General features: G+C 42.8%; 1 protein-coding gene across 1 annotated transcript; it reads left to right on the top strand.

Moving 5' to 3' along the window:
* Nucleotides 1-6503: 6503 nt before the first annotated feature.
* LOC311392398 (myosin-4-like) lies at nt 6504-23541 on the top strand (the record flags this gene model as incomplete). The annotated part of the gene is made up of 36 exons (XM_084488763.1): nt 6504-6707; nt 7128-7271; nt 8022-8178; nt 8283-8287; nt 8587-8683; nt 9217-9320; nt 9685-9823; nt 10093-10211; nt 10680-10829; nt 11146-11316; nt 11445-11751; nt 12087-12160; nt 12403-12490; nt 12831-12948; nt 13264-13387; nt 13573-13709; nt 14075-14330; nt 14601-14843; nt 15229-15405; nt 15715-15860; nt 16149-16239; nt 16806-17195; nt 17356-17482; nt 17957-18075; nt 18166-18362; nt 18913-19096; nt 19581-19746; nt 20057-20181; nt 20716-21024; nt 21210-21413; nt 21557-21682; nt 22196-22366; nt 22748-22852; nt 22972-23067; nt 23184-23315; nt 23521-23541. The coding sequence occupies 36 exons, from the start codon at nt 6504-6506 to the stop codon at nt 23539-23541; spliced, it is 5523 nt and encodes a 1840-aa protein (XP_084344889.1).
* Between the last annotated feature and the right edge of the window lie 2101 nt (nt 23542-25642).

Consider the following 25642-nt stretch of genomic DNA (forward strand, 5'->3'; position numbering starts at 1 on the left):
GTGCATGTGTGCGTGTGTGCGTGTGTGTGTGTGTGTGTGTGTGTGTGTGAATGCTTGTGCATTCATTTTCTCAAGTGGCCATGTGTGTGATTGGATCATAATCAGTCATTGTTATTTCCCCATGATTGAGAACGCTGATATGAATGCATCTTGGCTTGAGCTTAGGCCCCTCCAATGTATTGCTCTGATTGAATAATGCAACGGAATCTATTGATTCCTTGTAGAAAATGCTTTGCAAGTCATTTGTGATTCAATACTCTCTTTCTCTCTCACCCTCTCTCCCCCCCCCCTCTCTCTCTCTCGCTATCTATATATACCTGAACTTTGTCCTTCTATCTGTTTGTTGTCTCCTACATCTAAACAGAACGGAAAACCAAACGATGCTTGAAGCTTGATTCTTTGATGAAGCTGTGACTACAAGCTTGCTGAAATTGTGGTTTCTTCACGCGTTAAACACACAATAATGCACTATTAGTCATGGTGTGTGTGTGTTTGTGTGTGTGTGTGTGTGTGTGTGTGTGTGTGTGTGTGTGTGTGTGTGTGTGTGTGCATACGTGCGTGTGTGGGTGTGTGCGTGTGTACATGCGTATGTCTCTGTGAGTATGTGTGTTTCTGTGTGCATGCATATGTACGTGTGTGTGTGTGTGTGTGTGTGTGTGTGTGTGTGCGTGTGTACCTGCGTGCGTGTCCATGTGTGTGCGTCTGTTGGACCAGCTTCCTTTTGCCATTTGGATGATAGATGGGTGGGATAGACAGATGGGTGATGGACAGATGGATGATGGATCGGGCGATGGACAGGTGGATGATAGATATGAGCTGGGATGATAGAAGGATGAGGGGAGGGACAGATGACAGCCAGAGAGATGGAGGCACCACCTGACAACTTTAGAAGCACCCGCACCTGGGGAACAGAAGGTGGAATCCTGGGAACGCACCAGGAAGAGGACAGGAGAGCGGTACGGTCACGCTAAATATAGACTCTCCCTCCATTTCTCAGATCAAAGTTGCAAAGGTCCGTTGCCACGGTGATTGGCTCACTGGCTCACTCCTCCACAAACTCCAACAACCATTTACCTATCGTTATCACGATTATTATTATTATCATTATTATTTATAATCTGTTTCATACATGTTATTTTTCAGTCAAACTTTTTCTTTATTGGTTAAGGTTGGAATTGTGATATAGGGCTCTAGACACTATGACACACACATACACACAGTCACTCACTCACACACACACACACACACACACACACACACACACACACACAGATAGATAGATAAATACTTTATTGATCCCATTGTTGGCCCATTGTCCTCGACTACCCTAGATAACATGCTGTCAATTCAGCACCAGAAACAACAGAGTGTGCAGAATACAGACCGGAACAACGGAGGATACTGAACAGCACGGGACACACTGTAGTCAACATAACATAGATTATGATCCGTTTAAACAGGCATATGTAAATACAGCCTGGTGGTAAAAGATAAAAGTTAAAAGATAATCTACATCTAATTAATGTTTCACAAGGGGGGAGTTATAGCACCCCTGGGGACAGTAACCAATTGCTACGTTCTCGATTTGCTTAAGATGAAAACATGTACTACATTTGTACTTTGAATCTGGAATTTTCCTGTTCCTGGTCGTTCCAGTTCTACTTGCAGTGATTAAAGTGATGATAGAGAGAGAGATGAGAGAGAGAGAACAGGCGTTCCAGGTGTACTCACAGTGGAAAATTAGCTTGTGAAGTTGCTCGGCTGGTTGACTCTCAGCCGACAGGTAGTTTGATCCTTAATGTCTGCAGCCTTTAGGCTAGCATCTTCAGAAAGCTAAATCCTACCTGCTAAATCCAACACAGGTCTTGGATAAATCTGATCCAAACTTAAAACCTGCACTTAGGTGAACTTCCACTAAAGTCACTTGCCACTTTTAGACCCTTGCCTATGTAGGGACGAGCCATGAATGAAAGTATGAATCATGTATGTACTATGTCTTATGTCTATGTCTATGTCTATGTCTTTGGCTTCCTATTTTTGTGTGGTGTTTGTCTTGTCTGTTGTATTGTAGAGCACACTGCAGAAAATTCCTACAACAACAACTTCTGTTGTATGGCAATTAAAGTATTGAATCTTGAATCTTGAATCTGCTCCTCAATGACCTGAATCTGAATCCACTGGAAGTTTCTTCCTCTGTGGAACAAAGCGTCCCTTAAACTACAAAAGAGATAATAGTAAACAGTGGTGATGACACTAATGGAAATGGTAAATGATCGGTAGAACATGAGCTGCCGATAGGGATCAGGATCAATAGATCCCCTGTGTAAAAGCTTTTTAATTCATTTTGGGAGAGTGGAGGGTGATTTATGAACCGTACCGACTAAATTCTGCAATCTTCTCAATTTATCCCCAGCTACAGGACATTTTGTCTGAACATTACGGGTAGGCTATCAGATGCAATCTGTGTTGTTTTTCATCATGTTTTTCATCATTCTCTCACAACCTCTCAGCACATTTGTGCTCCCTTGTGAAATGTGATTCAGCGTCTGTCAGATTTTATATGTTTTGTTTATACAATTTGTTGCGTTTATTATTCTTTATCTATTATTATGGAATATTTATATTTATATGTATACTTATAAACATATACATATATGTACAGTATATGTATGAATATACATTGCAGGCTTTTTACTAATTATTTTTAACCACTTTGCTGTGCAAACAATGGAAGTAAAAGACTATCAGCCAGGCCCAGTTAACCCCTCTGGAGGCAGCTCAGCATGGAGGAGGGCTGGAGCTCTGCAGTTACCAGAGGAAACATATGGTGTGAGACTACGAGTGTGTTGGGACTCACAAAGGGGATGTGATCGTTTTCCCATTCAACTGGAGTGGAGTACTTTGAGAGCCAGGCCCGTTTTGGAGCCGGCTGCACGGTTAGACTGAGCAGCCCCAGGACAGAGGCTGCAGCTCTGCTCTCGATGCTGTAAGGGTGGGAGAGGGCGGAGGGGAGGAACAGATGGACTATTGTAGCAATGAGAGAGAGAGGGAAGGAGAGAGAGCGAGAGAGAGAGAGAGAGAGAGAGAGAGAGAGAGAGAGAGAGAGGGGGGGGGGGGGGGGGGGGGGAATTATTACCAAAATCTGAGAGAGAATGGAACCAGGCAAGGGAGGGACACTTAATTTGGAACAGTGTGGGTGGATGCAGTCGTTTGATGTGCAACATTAAAGACATTTCTCTTTTTACGTTTAGAAGCTCTGGAATAGTCCCCAACAGTAACTATGACCACTGCAGCAATTAGTATGCATTCACTATTTATCAAACTATGTATTTCATGCATTGTATTTATTTATTTACTTATAAACGGTCAATTATTTTTTTCGTAACAATTGTCGAGTAGAACTTCTAATATCCAGAATCCTACAAATATCAACTCTCCCCCAGTGCTGATATGTTACCAACAAGGTCTTCACATAGTTAAGATCCATTAACAAAATACCTTTTGTTAAGGTACAGGTACCCCTGTATCTCTGCCCACTCAGCACCTATTGCCCTCCTAGCTGTCCCTTGAGGAAGGGATCCCTCCTCTGTGTTCCTTATCAGGGTTTCTTCCCTTTGGGTTTGGGAATTTGTTTATTTATTTGAGACTGTAAATGTTATTAAGGGCAATACAAATGAACTTGCCATGCAGACATCAAAGTATGCTTGAAATCTTGAAATTCACTTTTTATTAATCCCAGCTGTACTTCAGTAAAGGCACTTAATTAATCCCAGAGGTACTTTAGTGAAGTTTTATAATAATTTTTTAATCCAAGATGTATTTCAGTAAAGGTACTTTATTAATCCCAGATAGAAAATGCTGTTGTCACAGTGGCAGGTTTGCAAGACAGTAGTAGAATAAAAAGAGAGACACATTAAAAAAACGTTTCTCAAGATTGTCTCGTTCCTCGGTGCTTAGGAGAGTCATGGGGAACCGTGCACCATGAGGAGGACAGCCCTGGTGCAGGCCCAAATGCCCCCTGCCCTCCCTTTATTCAGAGGTGAATGTCAGTATTCACAGAGTCACCCCCACCACAAACCATTTCAGACGCTCCCATCAATACCTTCTTTCTAAAAAGAACATGTACAAAAAAAAACATTGTCATCAATAATATCAACAAAAAAAAAAGTATGACATTCTGTAAAGCTGCCCTTAACCAACATCACACTGTTTCAAATGACCTATCTCCTTCAAGTTGTTGTGCTTTGTTATTCAATTCTTTTTTTTACTTACTTTTATTTAGCCTAGTCTGGAGACAATTTCAATCCTGATGGACACAAAATAAATCTGAATCTGAATAACCATGAGAGCACGGGGGTGTGAGCTCCTCCGAGGCTTTCTCTCTCAGAGGAGACAAACAAGAGCGACTCTGTGGCCCCGCTACACTCAGCAGGGGGGCCTCCAGCCGCCTGCTTCAGTGGCCTCAAAACTCAGGAACAAAACGAGCGCTTTCACCCGCTCGCTACAGCCCGGATGGGAAAACAGAAATAATGAGCCTGGACTTTGTGACGAGACGGTTGGGAGGAGAGGAGTGAAAAGAAATGCAGAAATAACTAAAGTTGGTTTTAACGGCTCTATGCTGTTGGACGCAACCTTAATTATATGAAGCCACAAAACTATTTTAAGTAAAATCACAGAGTTTAAAAATCAGGTTAAACAAGTCTTAAAACTGTTTAACATCTGTTTAAAGATTAGTTTCACTCTCAGTAAGCAAAGTTAATTGTTAGAAGTCAACTTCAGGGACTACACCTTTTATCAAATAATTTGATAGCCGTTATCAAAAACGCTTAAATAAAATAATAACCCAGAGTCAATGCTAACATCAAGTAACATCCTGCTGTCATTGATGAGATGTTGTGCCACTGTGTCTCATGGCCCAGAGACCTAACAGTAACAGCGCCTCCCTGTAAATGGTCAAGTTCGATGTGATAAAATGCCTTTCCGGTAGCTCCAGCATCTCTCAAGGGCTTATGCTTTGCCGACGTTGTTACGACGGCCCGACTTGTCTTTGCACAACAGCTGTAGCTCCCTTAAGGCTTTGATGGCCAGTGTTTCCATACCAGCTGTCATCGGTAATAAAGAAAATCAATCCCGTTTAAGTCCTGCTTGAAAGGGTCATCTGCTTTCTCTGGCCGTGTCGCCTAATCAGAGCACAGACTAGCTGGAGCTCGGCCCTAATTAATGTAAGGCTAACTTCAGACATTCAAAACAAGCAAGGTGTTAGAGGCGCATATTTAGACTCCTGGGTTGGGGTGTGATGCGATAGAGGCTTCTGTACTGATAAATAGTCGCTATAGACCTCTTTCAAATAAAATTTAATTGGACTGTTGGTTGGTTAAGAATCTTCTGAGAAACCATGACAACTCAATTGAAATGTATTCCAAATGCTATCTCGAAATGGAATGCAGAGCAAAAATGTATGCATTGATTTATCCAGATTTTCCACACCAAACTAAGCAATATGGCCACTAGGTAGCTAACTAGTCTTTGTAAAAAAAAAATCAATCAATGTGAACCCTTTATGTGCCTTCACAGACAGACCCAAGCTAAACCTTTTATATCCTCTCACGGATTTCCAATTACCTCCAAATGATCATCTCACACACCAATCAACAACCTGGAAGTTCTGGAACACACTAAATATGCCACAGCTACTATTGGCCCTAACACCATATACATCATCATAAGCACTCTTGAAGAACTCTTAGCCTACTCCTTTGTAAAACACTTCCACACTACTACTACTACTACTACTACTACTACTACTACTACTACTACTACCACTACTACTACAGATATTGGATAAACAAAATATGCTCACGTCTTGATTCAGTTCTAACTAACGGACGATAGGGACAAACGGACGTCACAATCTGGATTAGCATAGCGCAGACCATGGGTCGTCTGTGTTTGGAATGCGCCCGGTTGACTTCCATTAAGGCACAGACGATGTTAAAAACTATATATAACCCCAACTACAAGTGGCCCTTAATTAACTGATCCGTGGTGGCGAGGAGCAGGCTTGTGTAACCCAAGCAGAACAGGGGCTGTGTAAAAAAAGAAGGGCTTTACAGGGCGAGTACAATGGAGCAGGTCGAAGGAAGACTTTACATTATCGGACTAAGACTTTAAAGGCTTTAGTGGTGATGACACTGGTGCAGTATAAAAGGGACTCAGTGGTACTGGTCGTGTATTCATTCTGCATCAAGGTAGGTCCAACAGGCTTTCCGTCTCTCTCTGATCTAATGCTATTGATTTCTTGTTACCTGTTTATATTTAATTTCAGTTAATGCCATATATATTTTTACAGCATTGTAGTTTTTTACCGAGATTAACTTAAAGTTTACCTATTTCGGATGCATACACACAAATCTTGATACCAGGACACAAACACACTCTGAATCACTGTAAAGACAACGACAATAGATTGTGTCTTCGCAGATCTTCGTCTTCAGGGTTGAACCATGAGCACCGACGGGGAAATGTCTGTGTTTGGGGAAGCCGCCCAGTACCTCCGCAAGTCTGAGAAGGAGCGCATCGAGGCGCAGTCGCGGCCCTTCGACAGCAGGGGGGCGTGCTTCGTCAGCGAGGACAAGGAGCTGTACGTCAAGGCTGAAGTCCAGGACCGGGCCGACGGCAAAGTCACGGCCAAGACAATGGATGACAGAGTAGGTCACCTACGTAAGCATGCACTAGCGTTGCTATAAGCACTTTGCCGCTGAATTTAAAACCAACTTTGTTGTGATGGACTCTCCTGTGATCTGCCGTGATCACTCACTTGACAAACACAAAAATATTTCTGATTCGTGCAGCTCTGTCCAAAGCATTGTTGTACGTGTGTAGAACCTTTGGAGCACCGGGAATTGCTGAGCTGGCTATAATATTGATTGCCTGTTTTGATTGTTCGACCTGTAAACCCTCTGATGAATGAGTCTGCCAAATGTGTAAATTTTAAATAAAGCACATATAGTAATCGTCATCACTTCTGCATTCTGATCGTTAGGATCTATAACTCTATGCATCAACCTCTCTAAAAATGCTGGTGTCTGCTTTTGAGTCTTGCTCTGCTGGGTGGTGTGTCTCCCCAGACGTTGGTGGTGCGGGAGGACCAGGTATTCCCCATGAACCCCCCCAAGTACGATAAGATCGAGGACATGGTGATGATGACCCACCTCCACGAGCCCGCCGTGCTGTACAACCTGAAGGAGCGCTACGCCGCCTGGATGATCTACGTAAGCTAACACACGCACAGACACACACAAGGAGACGTGGATAGAAAACAGTCTGGAACTAAAATATCCACTGGGTAATATCCATCCGGGGATTGGAAATAATTTTGAGTGTGCAGTTGGCTGGGAGTGGGACATTTGAAACTATGGTGTCTAGTGCCTTATTCATTTTTAAATTTGTATCAAGATCAGAATATATTAGAATATATTCTTTCAATGCAGTAAATATTTAATATTATTTACCAGACTTGATTGCACTGATTAAATATTAATCAAACACTCTGAAAGCATAGGTTGAAACCAGCCACTGGAGGCCTAGTTAATTAACTGATGAGTTACTTTGGTGAATTATTAACCAATTAAATACAAATCAATGGATCCCTGCTTCATCTCTGTAGGCCTACTCTGTTGTCTTCCCTCCATTTATGATGGCCTACACCGTTGTCTTCTCTCATCTCTGTAGGCCTACACTGTTCTCTCCATCTCTGTAGTCCTACTCTGTAGGACTACAGAGATATTGTTCTTCTCTCCATTTATGTAGTCCTGCTCTGTTCTTCTCTCCATTTATGTAGTCTCCTACTCTGTTGTCTTCTCTATTTACCATGTTGCTTTTATTGAGAAGGGAGAATTGTTCTGTATGCGTGCAAATGGACAATAAAGTTGTCCAAACTCGTAACTTCTCTGTAGGCCTCCTCGGTTTTTTTCTGTCCATCTTTGTCGACCTCCTCTGTCCTCTTCTCTCTGTCTCTGTAGACCTACTCTGGGCTCTTCTGTGTGACAGTGAACCCTTACAAATGGCTGCCGGTCTACAACCCAGAGGTGGTCCAGGCGTACCGGGGGAAGAAGAGAATGGAGGTCCCGCCCCACATCTTCGCACTCTCGGACAACGCCTATCAGCTAATGCTCACAGGCACGTGGACCAGACTTACTACTGAGTGGGAGTAAATAGGGTGTTTGGTGTATCAAATGTCTTGTATCACCTTGTCTTTAACTTGTGTTCCCTTTTCTCTACAGATCGTGTAAATCAGTCTATTCTTATCACGTAAGTATTATTTGCTAGATTGCCTGTCACAAATATCAGCATGTACAGCAAAAAAAACTTTTTTTGTTGTTTTTAGTGGAGAATCCGGTGCAGGAAAGACTGTAAACACCAAGCGTGTCATCCAGTACTTTGCGACAATCGCAGTTTCTGGGGACAAGAAGAAGGAGACCAGCAGCAAAATGAAGGTGGCCTCCATTTAGTTTTTGTGTATCAAGGGTCAATTAAGTAGTCATCTCCGTGTTTATTTTAAACAAAGAAGTGTGCTCCTTTTAATAGGGAACCCTGGAGGATCAAATCATCCAGGCCAACCCCCTGCTGGAGGCCTTCGGTAACGCCAAGACCGTCAGAAACGACAACTCCTCTCGCTTCGTGAGTCAGTTTACAGACAAACTATTTGTGCTTGTGTCACAGTACAGCCTCCTCATATACTTTATATTATAATGCTATTATTCAAATAATGAACCTTACGGATAATCTATTTAATATAGTAATTAAACATGTTTTTATAGGGTAAATTCATTCGAATTCACTTTGGCACAACTGGGAAACTTTCTTCAGCTGATATTGAAACATGTAAGTGTTGATGTTTACCACCTTCTTAATATATTCTTATATTTTATGTGACATACTACTCTATATCTAATTTTTCCATTGAATTGTTTTTTCGTTTTCGTTTTTCTACTCTTTCTCGGCACAGATTTGTTGGAGAAATCGAGAGTGACGTTTCAGTTAGCAGCGGAGCGTAGCTACCACATCTTTTATCAGCTGACTTGCAACAAGAAACCTGAGCTCATTGGTAATAAATCACACACATGCAGTCACGCACACACACACACACACACACACACACACACACACACGCGTGTTAGATAGATGGATGGGTACTTAATGTGCTTGGTGTTCCAGATCTGCTCCTCATCACCACCAACCCGTTCGACTTCTCGTTCATCAGCCAGGGGGAGATCACCGTGAAGAGCATCAACGACGCAGATGAGCTGATGGCCACTGACGTATGTACACATTCATGCTACTGAATAAAGTACATATGTAAACCTATAAGGGGGCATTATGTAAGCTTAGCAGATAGAGCGTCCCTCTTCCAATCCTGAGGTTGCTGGTTCCAGCCTCTGCTGCGTAGCGTCAGTGAACAACCGATTCAATCTACCGTGACCCATCTAGGGAGTGTGTTTGCGGGATGAGAGTCAAAAATGTCCCCCAGGGTTAACCTCATGTGCCACACCTGAAGAAGGCTATAAGCAGCAACCCTAATGTTGGTTTGAGCTTATAGCAGAGCAGTGTCGACAACTGCCAACATACTAGCATTCATTCACCTCTAACACGCCTTTATTGTGGTACACCACTTTTATTTGACAGGAAGCCATTGACATCCTGGGATTCACTGCTGAGGAGAAAGCAAGCATCTACAAGATGGTGGGCGCAGTGATGCATTTTGGGAACATGAGGTTCAAGCAGAAACAGCGAGAGGAGCAGGGGGAGCCCGACGGCACACAGGGTGACTTATTATCTATTTATTCAATACTTATAACTCAACTTCTATAAGCAGTCCAACATAATGTGTTTAGTCTTACTGTAAGGAATGGATTTTACTGCTGCCAGTACCAAATAGTAAAGTAAAGAACATTAAGAACTGACACCTCAGAAATATGTTTTCACTGTTCAGAGAGTATAACAACTCTTTGCTGAGTTGCTTGCAGTGTCAGACAGTCAAATTAGGACCAGGTGGATCCATAGATATAGTTTCTCTCCTGCTTTGCGATCCAGAGGCTGACAAAGCAGCGTACCTCATGGGCCTGAACTCTGCTGACCTGCTCAAGAACCTCTGCTACCCAAGAGTCAAGGTCGGCAACGAGTACGTCACCAAGGGACAGAATGTTCAGCAGGTGAGACCAAAGGGGACTAGACATCATTCGTCATGCATCAAACATATCAGTCTTAAGGAGTCCTTTAGGTGGTCGATGGTTTGATCGGTATATCTGATGGCTGTCTGTTAGCCAACATAATTACATTGTAATCTGTCAAGCAGTTGAGCAACACACCCACCAGACTGCAACACAGGCATTGCACTAGCACTTGCCTGTACTTACAATACATACAGGAAGTTACATTTAATGAAAGTTAACTACTCTGACTCATCTAACTGTCCCCTCCTTAGGCAGAAGGCCTAAAATTAGATAGGATAGTGTCAATCTTGGTGTTTCACTCTCAGATGAATGGCCCTGGGGTTCATCCCATATGTCCACAGCCTGCCTTGAGGTCTAAACTGTCTCCTCCACGTGTAACTGAAAACCTATCCTAACTCCGAAAATATGATGGGTTTCGACTCTCGTTACCTTTCTTATGTATTTTAGGTGTACAACTCTATCGGAGCCCTGGCCAAGTCTGTGTACGAGAAGATGTTCTTGTGGATGGTGGTGCGGATCAACCAACAGCTGGACACCAGACAGCCCAGGCAGCACTTCATCGGCGTCCTGGATATAGCCGGCTTCGAGATATTTGACGTAGGTGTCGTGGTTTTAGGATGGACAGGAGTGTACTTTTGGTGGTTCAGGTTTTTGACTCCCTGGCAAAATGTTCTGGATTCGAAACTGAAATGTCTACTGTAGAAAATCTGTAGGAATCTTTGAGCCGAGATGTCCTTCATGGCATTCCCTGCAAGACAATTCCCTGTAAGTCAGTCGGGATATAAAGTGTCAAGTGTAAAAAGTACATGAATTAGAACTAGATTCAGATGTTGTGACGTGCATTGTTTTAAACTTTTCTTTCAACGATACTAGAACTGGAACCCAAATATGATGGATGTGTTTATATTTCCAGTTCAATTCCCTGGAACAGCTGTGCATCAACTTCACCAACGAGAAGCTCCAGCAGTTCTTCAACCACCACATGTTTGTGCTGGAGCAAGAGGAGTACAAGAAGGAAGGCATCGACTGGGAGTTCATTGACTTTGGTATGGACCTGGCAGCCTGCATCGAGCTCATCGAGAAGGTAAACTGCACTGTTTAAACAATACAGACCCTTTAACTCACAAAGTAAAGTAATTTACCTCCACAACAATCCACCAAGAAACAATCCAACAATCCATCCATCCTATTCTTCTTATCCTATGTCCTCAGCCGATGGGCATCTTCTCCATCCTGGAGGAGGAGTGCATGTTCCCCAAGTCCTCCGACGTGTCCTTCAAGAACAAGCTGTACGACCAGCACCTGGGCAAGAACAGCTGCTTCCTGAAGCCCAAGACCGTGAAGGGCAAGCCAGAGGCCCACTTCTCCCTGTTTCACTACGCCGGCACCGTGGACTACAACATCTCGGGCTGGCTGGACAAAAACAAGGACCCACTGAACGAGTCGGTGGTGCAGCTCTACCAGAAGTCCTCGGTCCGGATACTGTCCATGTTGTATGCAAGCTTCTCTGCGACAGACGGTAATGATAACCAATCCTCTGGGCTCCAATCATGTTACAATATATGTGGGTCGTGTGCATCTCAATTGATAAGCATGAAGTTAAAGGTGCCAGGGTTCTCTAAGAAATGTATGTACTGGTATTGTTTGTAATTTACCACATCCGCTAGTCATAGTATCCCAACTTTAAAGTGCCACACAATCAGGTAAAATTACATTTTGCTAAATGATGGGACCATATAGGAAATTCCTCCACCAGACATAAAGGTTTATGTGCAAAAAGTGCATTGGTAAATTTCAAGGAGAAAATAAATTAATCTTCCTGTAATTGAAATTATCGTTGTTTTGAATGTGAAGCAGTGGGAAGCGGAGCCAAGAAGGGAGCAAAGAAGAAGGGAGCCTCCTTCCAGACAGTGTCTGCCTTGTTCAGGGTGAGCTCTCATCTGAGGTTATCCATCTCAGGTACTCGACATTCAAATCTGGAAACCTGATTTGAATGAATACAAAAAAGTTGAATTGGATAGATTAAGATCACTATGAAGAAATACACAAGCGTCTCACTCCCTCACGCTCTCCTGGACAATACACTTCACAAATAGATCTGAAATAACGACTACTAGATTAGCTAAACATTTTAACCTGTGATGATGAGTGTGGTGTTGTTGTTCTGCAGGAGAACCTCGGGAAGCTCATGACCAACCTGAGGACCACTCACCCTCACTTTGTGCGCTGTCTGATTCCTAACGAGAGCAAAACACCTGGTGAGCCATCATCCAAATTAAGGAAACACAGAAACCTCAATATCTGCAGTTTACCTGGTGGCCTCCGTGATCGAGATGCCTACCTGCTTGATAATGACATTCACTGTACGCACTGCACCACTACAGAAACATAGAGCAAACCGATAACATGGCCAGAAGTCTAGTGAAAGGTTTTGGGTCAGATCCCCAAGGGCTACAGCCTAATGTGCCCTAACCCCTACCTACTCATTAATGGCATGTATCTGAATTCACTAGACATAGATTATAATACAATTAACTACAAAAGGACACTTTTATTAACAGCAGTTTTAATGAGCAGTTTTCTAACTGCCTTGTGTAGGTGTGATGGAGAACTCTCTGGTCATCCACCAGCTGCGCTGTAACGGGGTGCTGGAGGGCATAAGGATCTGCAGGAAGGGCTTCCCCAGCAGGATCCTCTACGGGGACTTCAAACAGAGGTCCGAAACACTTTCACTTTCATAGATAGCAATAGCTAGTCTAAGTCAACCTAAGCTAAACTAAGATAAGACAACATAAACCAAGCTAAGCTAAACCAAGCAATTTTTAAGCAAGACAAGATGAGGTAAGACTAAAGTAAGCTAAAATACGGTAAAGCTAAATCATAAGTAGATTGAATGTATTATATTTAAAATGTCATACGTAGAGGAAATGGGCAGAGAAGAAATGAACCTACATATACATCACAAATTAGGGTAAATATAGTTGGTGATAAATCAAGTGTAGTAGGGTAACGTCAAACATCTATCCCACAGGTACAGGATTCTAAATGTCAGTGCTGTTCCCGAGGGCCAGTTCATGGACAACAGGAAGGCTGCTGAGAAGCTGCTGGGCTCCATTGATGTGGATCACACGCAGTACAAGTTCGGATACACTAAGGTTTGCATTTGTGTGTCTGATGTTCACAATACGTTGATTAAAGTACATTTTATCAAGATTTTTTAGTTATGTAAAAAATAAATCAGTTATGGAATTACTATACATAGTTGTTAATGCAAAAAAATCCCAATATTTCGATATTCAAATCAATCAGTTTCCTACTAATTAATTGGTTGTTTTTGCAGGTTTTTTTCAAGGCCGGTCTCCTGGGAGCTCTGGAGGAGATGCGTGACGAGCGCTTAGCCCATGTGGTCACCTCCACCCAGGCCCTGTGTCGGGCCTACGTTGTCCGCCTGGAGTACCAGAAGATGGTGGCCAGAAGGTTATCTAATTCATCCTTTCAGGCTCTCTGATTTATTGTAACAAAAAGAAAAGCAAAACCTAGAAAAATATATTTTTGATAAAAACAAATTATAATGGTGTGATGCTTGGTGTAGTCCAAATCTCCACTAAAATTAACTAAGTAAAAAAATGGAATTACATGTAAATATCTAAATAAATTGCCCCCTATAGTTTAAACTGATACTATTGGATGCATTCCCCCTTACGGGCAATTTTGGGTTACCAGGCAACGTCAAGCAAACATTCTGGCTACATCCCCTAACATCTAGCATAGGGGGCCAGGGGACTAGATGGGTTGGGACTAGTCCATTCATGAGGTTACTCAATCTGGCTATGCTTTGGCAGGGAGGCCATCTACACGGTGCAGTACAACATCCGCTCCTTCATGAACGTCAAACATTGGCCCTGGATGAGGCTCTACTTCAAGCTCAAGCCTCTGCTGAAGAGCGCCGAGTCTGAAAAGGAGATGGTTCAGATGAAGGAGGACTTTACCAAGCTCAAAGAAGACCTGGCCAAGTCTGAGAACAAGCGGCGGGAAATGGAGGAGAAAATGATCTACATCGTGCAGGAGAAGAACGACCTCGTCCTTCAAGTCCAATCAGTAAGTAAGATCACGTCCAGTGTCAATCTAACAATGAAATTATTTTTCTTATTTTTTTATTCACAACCATCAGGACCATTCATTGACCATTCACGTCATTTATCCGATTTAGAGAACGCAAATCCTGGACTGGTCGTTTCTCCTTTAACTCTGCATCAATTCAATTCCATCGCTGTGCTGCGTATAATCTTTGTGTCGATCATTGTATCATCTGCATAGCGCATTAACTTGGTCATGGTGTCCTCATATTCACTGTGAATTCTACGCTAGGAGGGGGACAACCTGCTGGACTCTGAGGAGCGCTGCGAGGGCCTGATCAAGAGCAAGATCCAGATGGAGGCCAAGCTGAAGGAGGTGACCGAGCGGCTGGAGGACGAGGAGGAGGTGAACGCCGAGCTGACCGCCAAGAAGAGGAAGTTGGAGGACGAGAGCTCCGAGCTGAAGAAGGACATCGATGACCTGGAGCTCACTCTGTCCAAGGTGGAGAAGGAGAAGCACGCCATAGAGAACAAGGTACACTGGGGGGGGGGAAATATATGCCATGGACCAAGTAACCATTATTCTCTTTGGGAAATGGGTAGGAATCAATGACCGTTGTGGGAATTTATCTTTCAAATACTTTTATCTATGTATTTTATTTACTTAGAAGTGATAGCATAAGATAGTTCTTTATTGATCCCAGGTGGGAAATTTGGGGCAGGATGGTCATTGAAAAGGTTATTGAACTCGCAGCTGACTCTGTTTCAGGTTCTGGGTTCCTGGATCAAAGTTCCCAAACTGTTCCTCAATGACATTTATTAATATCCACAGTGGCTCAAGTCCCATGTCGCTAAAAGACGACATGGTTAAAGTATTTACTGCAAGGCACTGTCAACTGTTTTTTGCGATCCACATTTAGATGAAGAATCTAACAGACGAGATCATGAGTCAAGAAGAGAACTTGGTAAAGCTGACCAAGGACAAGAAGAGCCTGCAGGAAGCACAGCAGCAGACACTGGACGACCTCCAGTCAGAGGAGGACAAGACCAACTCACTGACCAAGGCTAAGGTTAAGCTGGAACAGCAGGTGGACGAGGTAGGTTGGCTTGACACTAACTGGTGGACCTTTAATGATTTCTCTGAAATAAATAACATTTCTTAGAAACAACAAGAACAGGGTACGATATACAGTATCAGTCTTACACATAGGCCTATAGGCAATAAGAACATGAAAAAATCTGGTAACATCGCTGACAAGGCTCGGCCGATATAGTGTGCACATTTATTTTTTTTACCAATGATACTATTACAATTTGTATTCACTCTCCTGAATCCTGATAACAAAGCTTCCTTGGATTTATCCAGCCATAAGGGGCAACGTTAACAATGTTCATCTCACCTCCAGCTGGAAGGCTCGCTGGAACAGGACAAGAAGGTTCGCATGGATCTGGAGCGAGCCAAGAGGAAGCTGGAAGGAGACCTGAAGCTGGCCCAGGAGACTCTGATGGACATGGAGAACGCCACACAGCAGCTGGATGAGAAGCTGAAAAAGTATTTCCATTTAAACTCATGATGCAAAAATGTACACATAATATGGTGTGTCTTACTGTTCATAATACCATCTTGACTGAGTCAGAATTTATATTGTACCGAACATTTAAGTTGTTGCTGTTGTTGTTGTGCTAATTCGTATGCGTATTGTACACACATTGGAGTAAATATCACGTGTCACTGTGTTTTTAGCATTGCATTTGTTCTTTAAGAAATGGTACGCATTTCATTCCTTCCCATCTCCTCTCTTCATGTCATGCTCTCTTCATTTTTTGATTTATCTTACAGAAAGGACTTTGAGGTGTCTCAGCTTCAGACAAAGTTTGAGGATGAACAGTCCCTTGGAGTTCAGCTTCAGAAGAAGATAAAAGAACTGCAGGTAACCAGGCAACAAAAACCCTGAGAGTAGACCAAAGATAAGAAACCTAAGATGAGATACGATTCTGGAGATAACACTACATGAAGCACACATTATTAATCCATTACGGGAAATGCGGCTGTCACAGAAGTAGAATAACACACAATTTTAAAGAGAAACACAATTTCATCAGAATAAGCAGTATAGTATACAAAATATAAATATCTACATAGACACAATATAAGAAATTCATTGTAAACATAGCATAAATCAACATTATTTACAGGAGAGATGACACTTGCACTTAAAAATACTACTTAGCATTGTGAAGCGTCTTATCCAAGCTAACTTTGTTGGATATGAGGAATGGAATCTGCACTTGTTTCTATGAATATCTTTACTTTACCGACAGCGATATGTTGTTTCTCTTTCTTCCGACAAATGTACTTATTGTAATCAATTTGGATAAAAGCTTCAGCTAAATGCCCTTAATGTTAATGTTATTGTAGAAGAGATAGGGATTACGTTTATATTGAAAGACTATAAAAAGGGCTTTAATTACAGTCAGCGCATTCCCCCATGAGCAGGCCCGCATCGAGGAGCTGGAGGAGGAGATGGAGGCGGAGCGTTCATCCCGGGCCAAAGTGGAGAAGCAGAGGTCCGACCTGTCCCGGGAGCTGGAGGAGATCAGCGAGCGGCTGGAGGAGGCGGGTGGAGCCACTGCCGCCCAGGTGGAGGTCAACAAGAAGCGGGACGCCGAGTTCCTAAAGCTGCGTCGGGACCTGGAGGAGAGCTCCCTGCAGCACGATGCCACCTCCGCCACCCTGCGCAAGAAGCACGCCGACAGCGTGGCGGAGCTGGGTGAACACGTGGACAACCTTCAGAGGGTGAAGCAGAAGCTGGAGAAGGAGAAGAGTGAGCTGAAGATGGAGGTGGACGATCTGTCGAGTCACATGGAAGCCATCGCCAAGTCGAAGGTTGGCCAATAGTCTTTCATAGGTTTTGGATGAAGCTTGGGTATTTTCTTGTGTAAGAAAGTACAGCTCTCTTGAAACTTGAAACGCTTTGCAATCTTTATAATGCGCTTATAAAAGATAATGAGTAGAGAGATTTTTTATTCACTTTGCTGCCATTTAGATCAATTTGGAAAAACTGTGCCGCTCACTCGAAGACAGTCTTCACGAGGCCAAGACCAAAGAGGAGGAAAATCAGAGACTGATCAATGACCTGTCCAGCCAGAAAGCACGTCTGCAGACTGAAAATGGTGAGATGTATTCCAGCCCATTAGAATATCAATAATCAGTAGAGAACTGCTGAGGCCTACCCCGGAGCACAGAGGTGGCGCCAGATCAATATTCTTTGACAGTAATATGTTAGGGCTATGCTTTTCCATTGTGGGGCATACACCATTGTTTGTGGCATACTCGCACATAGTAGTACTCGCATATTTGCACACACTGCCCATAATACCTTGAGAAGATATGGCTTGCAGAATTGATAATATATTTGAAATCACGTCTTACAACAAACTTTTAAAGACTGGCTTTTATTTGTGGTCTTTCTATGTTTTTATTGTCCTTCATTCATATTTTGTCTTGACATCTAACATTTGATCTCATATTTTATTTGATTTGTATCGATTGCCGTCCTCCCTCCATGTCCGTCTCTACCTTGTTATCCTTTCCCCGCCTTCACTGATAGATTAATTTGATTGTTTTTTTATTATAATGATATCCAGCCGAGATGTCTCACCAGCTGGAAGAGAGGGAGTCCCTGATGACCCAGCTGACGCGTGGAAGACAAGCTGTCCTCCAACAGATGGACGAGCTGAAGAGAGTCAACGAGGAGGAGGTCAAGGTAAAACAACTCCAAACAAGCTAGCAGGTGAGGGGTTGTTGTTATTTTTTCAACATCTCCATCCTGAATTGTCTATTGTTTTCTACCCAGGCCAAGAACTCCCTGGCCCACAGTCTGCAGTCTGCGCGCCATGACTGCGAGCTCCTGCGGGAGCAGTATGAGGAGGAGCAGGAGGCCAAGGGGGAGCTGCAGCGAAGCCTGTCTAAGGCCAACAGCGAGGTGGCCCAGTGGAGGACCAAGTATGAGACGGACGCCATCCAGAGGACCGACGAGCTGGAGGAGGCCAAGTAAGGCTGCCGTCCTTCCCGTATGTTAGCATGTCATGCTAATGCTACTGCTGGAAATGCTCATTCTCCTTATACTGCCTTTAAGTTTACTGCTACTGCTACTAGATCTACTGCTGCTGCTGGATCTACTACTACTGATATGACAGCTGTGCCTTGGTTTATCTTAGCATAGTATCCTACTACTAATACTGCTGGTACTGCTACTACTACTGCTCTTACTACTGATATGACTACTACTGCTGCTACTACTCCTATTACTAACACTGCTTTTATTACTGATACCAGTACTACTACTACTACTACTACAACTACTTCTACTACTAGGTAGTGGCATGTCCAGAGAAAGTTACCAGGCATGGCCGGCGAGTGTGGCAGAGAACCACACCAGACCACCAAGCCCAGCGCTTACAGAGGTGCAGAGAATATGTATATGTCACAAAATGAATGAAGGTATCATCACATCCATTTGAGATACCGCCATTCTCTAGAAGTAGATGTTTTACTGACAACTAAAGGAATGTAAAACTGTGCTGGTGTTCTCCTCCACCAGGAAGAAGCTTGCCTTGCGTCTCCAGGAGGCAGAAGAGGCCATGGAGGCCATGAACGCCAAATGCTCCTCCATGGAGAAGACCAAGCAGAGGCTGCAGGGCGAGGTGGAGGACCTGATGCTGGACATGGAGCGCTCCAACGCCGGCGCCTCCGCCCTGGACAAGAAGCAGAGGAACTTCGACAAGGTGAGTGGACGGCTATTACGATCTGAAACTACTGTGAAATGAGTGGACATGAATCGGTGGTTTAGAGTTGTGGTCTATTAAGGCAGTGGTGACTTCAGACAGGGGGGGGGGAAACGCCACACAGCAAAAACTAAAGACAAAACTGAATTACAGGATTAATATTAACTGTTATAGCATATTTATAGGTTGGTTGAAAATGATGTCACTATGAGAGTTAATGGTAAAGTGTGAAGAATTGAATTTCATCCAGCAGTGATGTTTCAGATTGCAACCAACTGAATACCCTTCCCACCCCTCCGTCATGTGATCAGGTTCCTTGACAGACGTATTTAGTCTGTAAAACATTTTTATTTTTTACATTAGACATACAGCAAATATCACATTCCAAATGGCTTTTGAAAAAGGGGTTTGTTGAGGTCTGAATGTTCGTCTACGACTCAATATACCAGTGGTGTTAACAAGCAACATGTTAACATGAGCACAGGTGTTGTCTGAGTGGAAGCAGAAGCACGAGGAGGGGCAGACGGAGCTGGAGTCGACCCTGAAAGAGGTGCGGTCCTTGGGCACCGAGAACTTCAAGATGAGGAACGCCTACGAGGAGGCCCACGAAACGCTGGAGGTCCTCCGGCGGGAAAACAAGAACCTGCAAGGTGGGTTCCTCTCTTTCTCTCACTCCCTCGCTCTTATTCTCTCACTCTCACTCTCTCACTCTCACTCTCTCATTCTATCTCATTCTCATTGCATTGAAAACATACATTAACATTGCCCAAGCACAATTATGAAAGTTAAATACAACAAAACTAATAAAATAAAAATGTATACACAGTGAAATAATACTTTCACTAGGATTATAATATCTAGCGAAAATGTGTATTTAAAAAAAATTGTGTCTCTCTCTTTCTCTCTCTCACTACTGCACTACCGCTCTGCATTTTTTTTTTTATTGCATTTTTTATTCAGAGGAAATTATGGATCTCACTGAGCAGCTTGGGGAAACTGGCAGAACCATGCATGAGCTGGAGAAGTCTAAGAAACAGACGGAGGTGGAGAAGACGGAGGCTCAGACTGCTCTGGAGGAGGCGGAGGTAAAGACGCTGTACATATCACCATTTAATACAGTTAAACACCTAGATCTACTCTCTACTCCATGAATCCCTTCTCCAACTTCACATTTACTTGTCTTTTCTTCTCCTAACACACAGGCCCACACTTAGACACTGTGACTTCCAACACAATGTCTATTACGTAGCATATAATGATGTTTACCACTGTTGTAATACGTTTTACATTTACATATTCCTTTTATTTTATTTTACTATCCTGTAATCTGCTGCTGCTACACCCACATTTCCCATTTGGGATCATTCAATTGAAATTGAAATTGAAATTGAAAGATTTTTGATTATTCAAATGTGTCTTTGTCTACACTTTCCACTTTGTTTTCTTAAATTTGTAAATTGTGTATTTTTCTTTTACATTATTCAATATTCACATCCAGATATTTATATTGTGTATGATCCTATTTATCACTGTGCCAACATGTCATAAATATCTCCTTGTTTGTGCAAACGTACCCAACAATAAATAAAACTGATTCTGATCCTCATCCTTCCGTCCAGGCCACCTTGGAGCACGAGGAGTCTAAGATCCTTCGAGTCCAGCTGGAGCTAAACCAGCTGAAGGCCGAGGTGGACAAGAAGGTCTCTGAAAAAGACGAGGAGATGGAGCAGCTGAAGAGGAGCAGCCAGCGGCTGGTGGACTCCATGCAGACCGCCCTGGACGCGGAGGTCCGCAGCCGCAACGACGCCCTGAGGGTGAAGAAGAAGATGGAGGGGGACCTGAACGAGATGGAGATGCAGCTTAGCCACACCAACAGACAGGTGTCCGAGGCCCAGAAACAGCTGAAGAACGTACAAGTTCAGCTCAAGGTAAGGTGTCGTGCGGTAGCCAACAAAATCAACCAGCCTAATGCTAAACGTTACTAAAGGTTTAAGTTGCATGGAAGAGTGACAAAGATGAGTTACTTCAGTTACACAAGGAAGGCTTAAATCACATGTAAGAGACTCCATAAACACTAAATGTAATGTATTCATGTATCTTTTTGTGTTTGTAGGAAGTGCAGGTCCACCTGGAGGACTCCCTGAAGGAGAGCGAGGACATGAAGGAGCAGGTGGCCATGTCCGAGCGCAGGAGCAACCTGGTGCAGGCGGAGGTGGAGGAGACCCGAGGAGCCGTGGAGCAGATTGAGAGGAGCCGCAAGGTGGCGGAACAGGAGCTGCTGGACGCCACGGAGAGGTCCCAGCTCCTCCACTCCCAGGTCTGGCTTCCGCTCCTCTTTTCATTCTTCTTTCAAAATAATTCTTTCAGAAGAATCTCTTCTTCTTCTTCTTCTTCTTCTTCTTCTTCTTCTTTTTCCTCATGTCCCTCCCTGATGTCTTCCTTGTTCCTTGTCTCTGACAGAACACCAGCCTGATCAACAGCCGGAAGAAGTTGGAGGCCGAGCTGACACAGATCCATACCGAGATGGAGGACAGTGTTCAGGAGGCCAGGAACGCTGAGGAGAAAGCCAAAAAGGCCATAACAGACGTAAGCATGTAACATATTATGTACTGTGCATATGGAACCTAATTAGGCTTTTGGAACCCTCTAGTGTACTAATTGTGGATAATGAACTAAACGGTTTGGGTTCGAAACACATCTCTGATCTGCATCTCTGTTATGTTCCCATTAGAGCTCTAGGATCATTAGGAATAGTCTGCTTACTGTTCCCAGGGTTCAAACCCAGCATGGAAGCAGCTTTTAGTTTTTATCTGCTATCATGTATCTCAAACAAACTTCAAGAGCATCTGAGGTCTGACTCAACATTTTTAACTCAGTGCTTCTACTTCTAAAAGTCCCAAATTAAGTATGATTCACACCTATGTAAAGGACTGTGAATGGCCTTTCTGTTTGATGGGCAATCTATAAAATAATAATAAATATTAATAAATGTTTATTAAAGTATTTTAAAAAGCAAGGTGATGCTTTTTAAAATAATATGTCTCCGGGGGGCTTTTATTTTTATATTGTAAGAAGTAATGGCGCGTGTTTCCTCTGCAGGCGGCAATGATGGCGGAGGAGCTGAAGAAGGAGCAGGACACCAGCGCCCACCTGGAGAGGATGAAGAAGAACCTGGAGGTGACCGTGAAGGACCTGCAGCAGCGTCTGGACGAGGCCGAGAACCTGGCCCTGAAGGGCGGCAAGAAGCAGCTCCAGAAACTGGAGACCAGGGTAGGAAATATAACCCTCTAATCATGTTTGCCCGCTGGTTGTGTTCTGTTACTACACTTCTGTACATGTTTCAGTTTGTTTCTCTTCATGGTGTCTTTATTGTATGTATTCTATACAAAATAAGTTCTAGTCCTTAGTCCTTGTTCCACTAGCCTTTTTCAAATGTATCAGTGCTTTTATACGAGATGCTTTTATACAAAGCAAGTATTTTGAATTTTCATTAATGAGCAGTAGGGGTAAGGCATGTTGCTGCAGACATTGGGGTTCAAACCCACAACCTTTTTCGTCTGGGAGTCAAACACCATAATACTAACCTAATCAGCCCCATCCTACCCAACACTGGGTGAGATAAAACATTTAAAATCTTTGTTCTCCTTGCAGGTACGAGAGCTAGAGAATGAGCTGGAAGCAGAACAGAGGCACGCCATGGATGCTGTGAAGGGCGTCCGCAAATATGAACGCAGGATTAAAGAGCTCAGCTATCAGGTAGGATATACCACTGTTTTTGTGTGTAATATGCTTTATGCAATTGAATGGCTCTATATTGTCCTCAAATAGATAGCGTAGCTTTGACCATCAAAGTGTTTTGTTCTTGTGAGATGTAGTCAGAGGAGGACAAGAAGAACATGACGAGACTGCAGGAACTGGTGGACAAGCTTCAGATGAAGGTCAAAGCGTATAAGCGTCAGTCGGAGGAAGCCGTGAGTGCCATCATCATCGCTAATCTATGGCTGCTAAACACAGCTGATCTATCGCAGATCTAGCTAAAAATCGCTGATCTCGCTGATTAGCTGTTTGTGATTGCTCATCCCGTCAGGAGGAGCAGGCCAACAGCAGCCTGACCAGGCTGAGGAAGGTGCAGCATGAGCTGGAGGAGGCTGGGGAGAGGGCGGACATCGCAGAGTCCCAGCTCAACAAGATGAGGGCCAAGAGCCGCGACGTCAGCAAGGTGGGGTTGAGAACCTGTGAAAACTCACAGTATTACTGCGTAGCCTACCTTTCAGTCATTTAGCCAACACTTTTATCCATAGCAACTAGATTGTGATTCTTTTGTCACCTTTAATCATGGAGCAGAATTGTTCTCATCCTCATCTCTTAGTCACTTTCAACAATGTAGATTGTAATAATCAAATGTGTTGTTTGTACTTTCTCAGGGAAAGCCCAGTGCTGAATAATACTCCATGTTTGGTTGCAACGGAAGGCAATGGAAGGATCCATGTGCTCTGTACTAGAATATATATATATAAATGAATGTAAAGAAATAATAGAATAAACATTTATCATAACGGATTTTATTGTGAAATTTAATTACTGTTATCATGTTTGGACGTTGCCATAATTGTATTAAATAAAACAAATAGGCCTAATTCAAATGTATTGCTTGATTATGTTGCTATGAATACCAATGTGTTTCGATTGGTTAAATAAAGACCTACAATTAATGATGTATTGATATATTAAGCAGACAATAGATTAACTCAATTTTAATTGATGTGGTAATGTTACCATTATAATCCATTATGCAGTGTGGATTGTTTGATTATGGGGCTATAATGGTTAATTACGCTGGAATCATTAAAAATGTAGACATACATTTTAGATTTACAACTAAAATATTACCTAACAGTGTATAATTGTTTTATTTTATTTTCTATAAAATTTAAAGTCGACTCATTTAGAAACAACGGGCATCACGTGCCACAACATACAACCATGGTCACAAAACGGTGACGACATGGGATGCATTCGTTGCTTTATTAGGCTCAAATATGTTTTATATTTTAATATATGTTGCCAAACGTTTTAATTAGACCATTAACGTGATTAGCACAGTATTTATCTGGTGTTAACCAATGTCTACCAAGTTGAACAAAAACCACACGAAAGGACCAGGAAAACATCCGGAATATCTTAAAAGCTGAGCCACAGACGTGAGTAACTAACTATCTCGGACTGTACAGATATTTAATTGCACCTACCACTGCCTAAATACGTACACACTGTATATTTTCAGAGTTGTTCCTTAACTGCATGCAGTGCACTAATATTAACAATAAATGTCATTAAAAAACATTAATTCAGACCGAGTAATTTGATTGGACAAGAGGCTAATAAAGAATATAACAGCGGTGGGCCTTTTAACGAATCGTGTATCACTCCGCTTCACACAGGTGTTTCTAATAACTGTCACTTATTTCACTATACTATACTAGTACAATAAATGGAAACAGATTCAGATGAATGTTCATGATACAAAGACGTTGCCCTGCGGTAACGTGTAGACAAACACAAAGTAGCGCGCTAGTAAAAAGATTGTGTTGCCTGGCAACGTTCCAGAAAAAGTCCCGCTGAAGAGCAATTTGTGTTGGCGGAGCAAGATAAATGATGATTGAGTGAATGACAAATAAATCAGAATGTGTTGTAGCTTACTGTTAACTAATAAATGGCGCTTGTGGAACTGTTGGATAAAAGCTTAACATCAATATAAGGGCTGTGATTCCGTGGGTTCAATAAGGTATAAGTAGGCCTAATAAGATGACCACAGCTTCAGGATAGGGAGTGCTGATACAGTAGGCTACAAGAGCGCTCCGCGTGTGATTATGCTTGTATATCATGAGTTAAGACGGCATGGCCCCAGTGTAATTTTCTAAATAAATTGTATTTCTTCATCACCTCACACGTATATTATATGTATAAAACCGATTAATGTGTTTTCTATTTAATTTGATGGTTGCTTGACGTGGATGACAGATGGCTCCCTCTAGTGGCGACCAGCTGCTACTGCAGTCACTGTTATAATACAGTCGCTCAGACTGGTGGTTGATTAGCTGATTGATAAGTGTCATTTTCATGAACAAAATATGACAGTGTATGATATATGATGTCAAAAGATTTTCACTCAAAAGGACGTTATGTATGTCTACCATTTGCATTGCTATGCAGATAAAGACAGACTATGAGAACAATGAATAAGATGATCGTTTCTTTTTTCTTCTTATCTACGTTTCATATTTCATGGTGTAGAAATAGCTTCTGCCGGAGTTAATTAGCGTCGTGAAATCGTGCTCTTGTCTCGGTTGGAGGAGGGCTGATCTCAGAGATGAAAAGATTGTGTTATCGACACTATTCTTGGAATATTGAGCTGTGCATGTTATTCTTAGATGACCTGTAGTAACCCCGTACAGGCAGTCAGGCTCCACCTTAAGCCTCTGCATTGCAAACCTTGGATGTATATACAGTAACCATGGATATTAATAGTTGATATAGTGTGATAAA

This window comes from Micromesistius poutassou (genome assembly GCF_964030765.1).
Source record: "Micromesistius poutassou genome assembly, chromosome: 1".
In the NCBI taxonomy this organism is placed as follows: domain Eukaryota; kingdom Metazoa; phylum Chordata; class Actinopteri; order Gadiformes; family Gadidae; genus Micromesistius; species Micromesistius poutassou.